The sequence below is a fragment of the Hevea brasiliensis genome, chromosome 10, assembly GCF_030052815.1.
Source record: "Hevea brasiliensis isolate MT/VB/25A 57/8 chromosome 10, ASM3005281v1, whole genome shotgun sequence".
NCBI lineage: Eukaryota > Viridiplantae > Streptophyta > Magnoliopsida > Malpighiales > Euphorbiaceae > Hevea > Hevea brasiliensis.
In genome coordinates, this window is record NC_079502.1 from 89366025 (window position 1) to 89370509 (window position 4485).

Consider the following 4485-nt stretch of genomic DNA (forward strand, 5'->3'; position numbering starts at 1 on the left):
AGACTATTGATGGGGAACCTATTTTACTTAACTAAAATAACCCTCCTTCATGTGACGCACATCGCCATATTGATCAATACACAGAAGACAACCTCCGCCATATAACCCGTGTGACTTTGTCAATTCATTGCCCCGCTTTCGTTAACTATACTTCACTTCCTATTTATTTACCAAACTACCCCTCTCCGTATTTTTTTCCTACCAACCTACCTTCCTTCTTCCTCCTTTTGACTATTGAAAGTCTACCAAACATAAATCTCTCTCTCTCTCTCTCTCTCTCTCTCTCTCTATTTCTGGATTTCAGACTTAAAACCTCTATAAATAAAAACCCATTCATCTCTCAGTTCTTCCTCAGAGCCTCCATTGCTTCTCTCTCTAAAAGCTTTTACAAGAGAGAAAAGCAGAGGAAGCTTGAGCGGGAATGGCTCTCTCAACCCTTTCTTCCAAGTCTTTATACAGCAACGCCCAGTCTCTCTCTTCTCAGCAACACCACCAAAAGCACCAACCACCTCTCTCTCTCCTTCCGGGAAACAGGACCAACAGGCACAGGTCTCTCCCCTCAATCACCGCAGTTCATGCTGCTGAGCCCGCTAAGAATACTGTTTCAATTGAGTCCAAGGCGGCGGTGCCCGTTGCTGGCCCGGGTGCCGGGAAATGGACGTTGGATAGCTGGAAAACGAAGAAAGCTTTGCAGCTTCCAGAATACCCGGATAAGAATGACCTGGAGTCAGTGTTGAAGACTATCGAAGCATTTCCACCCATTGTTTTCGCTGGGGAAGCCAGGAATTTAGAAGAGAGGCTTGCTGAGGCTGCCATGGGGAATGCATTTTTGTTGCAAGGTGGTGATTGTGCAGAGAGTTTCAAGGAGTTTAGCGCTAATAACATAAGGGATACTTTTAGAATTCTGCTTCAGATGGGTGTTGTGCTTATGTTTGGCGGCCAAATGCCCATCATTAAGGTTAGTTTGATCATGAATTTGAATGTTGATTATTTCTTGTAGGTTTCAATTGTTTTTGTTTTCGATTGCAGCAGGACTTCTTTAAGTGGAAATATTGGTTGACAATGGCTTTTATTAGGCTTCTGTTTTTGTTATAAGATTTCAATTTAAATTGAACAAGTTTGGACGGTAGGTTTTTGTAATATGTTGTTGGGAGTTTCGTAAATAGTGACAAGGGGTATTCATATAAGGGAGAGTTTAGATTATTGATTCAATGTCGATTAGAATCTTGGATTGGTTCTGAATTATTTCACAACTTTGATAATGTTCGAGGGCCTATTCTTGATTAATTTTTGTTGTTATTACTATTTTAGGTGGGAAGAATGGCAGGTCAATTTGCAAAGCCTAGATCAGATCCATTCGAGGAGAAGAATGGAGTGAAGTTGCCAAGTTACAAGGGAGACAATATAAATGGAGATGCTTTTGACGAGAAGTCAAGAATTCCAGACCCACAGAGGTTGATAAGAGCTTATTGCCAATCTGCAGCAACTCTCAACCTTCTTAGGGCCTTTGCCACTGGAGGGTATGCTGCAATGCAGAGAGTTACTCAGTGGAATCTTGACTTTGCAGAGCACAGTGAGCAAGGAGATAGGTATGCAAACTAAACTTAAGAGTTATAGGTGCATCCATCTGTTTCATTTGTAACTTCCTGGATCATTCTTCTGATTTGAATCGTGGTTGATGCTGGTTTATTTGATAGGTACCAAGAACTGGCACATCGAGTTGATGAGGCCTTAGGATTCATGGCTGCTGCAGGACTCACAGTGGAACACCCTATCATGACAACAACTGAATTCTGGACATCCCATGAATGCTTGCATTTGCCCTACGAGCAAGCTCTGACAAGGTTGGATTCAACTTCAGGCCTGTACTATGATTGCTCTGCCCACATGCTTTGGTGTGGAGAGCGTACCCGTCAATTGGATGGTGCCCATGTAGAGTTCCTTAGAGGAATTTCTAACCCTCTTGGTATCAAGGTACTTTAGTGAAAGCATTAAAATAATTGATGTTACTTTTATTTCTTATGACAAAACATGCCTTACCATAGTGTTGCATGCCTGATTTTCTTGCATGCCTGATTTTCACCTACATCCAAGGAGGCAAACGTAATTTGCGGGCACAAATTTTAGTGGAGAAAGCAGCCCTTTTTTACTATGTTACATTTTACATATTCATTATTGCTTGTCCTGCTAAGCTTTTGAAACTTGTCTTTTGCATATAATTTCTATATTTTCATTGTGTTAAGGTTTATGAACATCTTTATATAATCCTATAATTTAACTGTCAACTCCTGCGCAAACTTGAAGCTTGACTATTCCAAATCTGTACATGCTAGTTTTCCCAACTCGCTTGAATTCTGGTGGTGGTGCTTTTATTAATTTGAAATATCACCTATGATACATGTTTGGCTATGAAGCATTTTGAGACATCCTGTGATTTACTCTGGACTTTATTGTTCAGCACAAACTCAAATCCAAATTCTTGCTTCTCTTTGCCTAAGCTGGTGTGACTTTGTTATGCGTCTGTGTGATAGCCAAAAATTATCGGCTGAAAGTGCAACATTTTATGCAGGTGAGCAACAAAATGGATCCGAATGAACTGGTTAAACTCATTGAAATTCTGAATCCTAACAACAAGCCCGGAAGGATAACAATCATCTGTAGAATGGGTGCTGAGAACATGAGAGTCAAGCTTCCTCTCTTGATCAGAGCAGTGCGCCGGGCCGGACAAATTGTGACATGGGTCTGTGATCCAATGCATGGGAATACCATTAAGGCACCGTGTGGACTAAAAACACGTCCCTTCGATGCAATTTTGGTAAGATTTATCTGTCATGTCACTTGATTATAGAGTCTATAAATTAGACAGACATTTGATGGATCGACATGCCAATGTTAAGAACTGCAATCAAATGTACATAGAATAGAACTTACTAAAGATAAAAATTTTATATTTGTTAGTAATTGCAACTTCATGTGCTGCTTTTGAAGTTAGCTTTCTCTATGCTCTAGTAGTGACAAGCAATGTCCTATATCATGATACTAAATTGTGATATCAATTTAAGACTACAGTTGCTTGAATCATTAAGGCCTGAACAATCTGTGGTTTCCATTGAGGTATGGTAGTTTTATGGTCGTTTTGTGCCAAATAACATCAACCTATGGTTTTCGCTAGGTGAGATATCATATTCAATATAAATCATTTTTAAAAGTATTTTGTTATGTAGAACAGTTCAATAATTGAACTTATGATCTACTGTTGGTTGGTGAGGCGGGGCTCTAATGTTTCTGTTTATTGGGCCATGTGTCTCTCACCTCTTGTCTGGGACATGTCCTGAAACTGTTCACAGGAATGAATATAGTACAATTTTTTTACTGTAGCTCCTCCTTCAACTCATGCTCATGATATTTTAATTGTTTGCAGGCTGAGGTTAGAGCATTCTTTGATGTCCATGAGCAAGAAGGAAGCCACCCTGGAGGAATCCACCTAGAGATGACTGGCCAAAATGTGACTGAGTGCATTGGTGGGTCTAGGACAGTAACTTTTGATGACTTGGGCTCTCGCTATCACACACATTGTGACCCCAGGCTCAATGCTTCTCAATCTCTGGAGCTAGCATTTATCATTGCGGAGAGACTTAGAAAAAGAAGGATGGGAACCCAACGCCTGCTTTCCTTAAGCCTGTAAGGCATAAGCAGATCGAAGGTCTTGTATTATTTCTTAGTGCCCAGCTGTCTAAATGTATTTGTTAGTGAATAAATTTGCCATGCTTCGTACTTCAATACTTGTGATGTAGCCGCTACTTGCTGCCACTTCAGCACAGCAATTCTTTCAAACAATTGAAAGCAAATTTGGAATCCCTTAACACAGCTTACTCATGCAAAGGATTTCTTGTATCTTTTCTTTGAATCGATTTGAGTTGAGAAGGGTTTTTTCTTTAAATATGCATATGGTTGATGCAGTGCCGTGCCCTCCAGTGAAAGCTGCAAAAACACTTTGCTGGAGATGAGCTTTGTAGAATCTTATTAGTTGTAGTAATTTGGATTAAAGTTTATGTATTATTTGTGCAGCATTGAAGTTTGATTAAGCTACTGTTGTGATTTTTCTTGCCGAGAAATAAAAATAAGCCTATTGTTGCATTCAGAATGGATGATTAGATGTGCATATAATTTTCTTTTGGAAGAAATCTCATTTTTGCTCAGAACTTTTTCTCCACGTCCATTTTTATCTATTCTTAAGTTTTTGCCTTAATTAATCCAAATTTTTAGATTTAAGCTCAAATTAGCTCCTTTCACATGGAAGCAATTAATTCATATTTTTAATTAAAAAATATTAAAAAAATACACTTATTCATTACTTTTATATGGGAGAGGTTAATTTGAGCTTAAAACAAAATATTTAGAACCAAGAATGAAAAGATGTAAAAAATTGAATATGGACAAAAAGTTTAAAGAAAAAAGGAAAAAGCTTTCGTCCGTTTTCTTTTA

At 38.8% G+C, this 4485-nt stretch overlaps 1 protein-coding gene across 1 annotated transcript; it reads left to right on the forward strand.

Annotated features, from left to right (window-relative positions):
* Nucleotides 1-224: 224 nt before the first annotated feature.
* On the forward strand, nucleotides 225-4148 carry LOC110666650 (phospho-2-dehydro-3-deoxyheptonate aldolase 2, chloroplastic). The gene is made up of 5 exons (XM_021827225.2): nucleotides 225-958; nucleotides 1312-1589; nucleotides 1698-1974; nucleotides 2570-2815; nucleotides 3422-4148. Exons 1-5 carry the CDS (start codon nucleotides 422-424, stop codon nucleotides 3683-3685), a joined length of 1602 nt encoding a protein of 533 aa, XP_021682917.2. The 5' UTR covers nucleotides 225-421; the 3' UTR covers nucleotides 3686-4148.
* The last annotated feature ends 337 nt before the right edge of the window (nucleotides 4149-4485 follow it).

Excerpts from the sequence above, each read along its gene's own strand:
- LOC110666650 (XM_021827225.2), top strand. The coding sequence starts at position 422 with ATGGCTCTCTCAACCCTTTCTTCCAAGTCTTTATACAGCAACGCCCAG. Across the intron at positions 1,590-1,697 it reads CACAGTGAGCAAGGAGATAG|GTACCAAGAACTGGCACATC; the intron begins GTATGCAAACTA and ends TTTATTTGATAG. Across the intron at positions 1,975-2,569 it reads CTAACCCTCTTGGTATCAAG|GTGAGCAACAAAATGGATCC; the intron begins GTACTTTAGTGA and ends CATTTTATGCAG.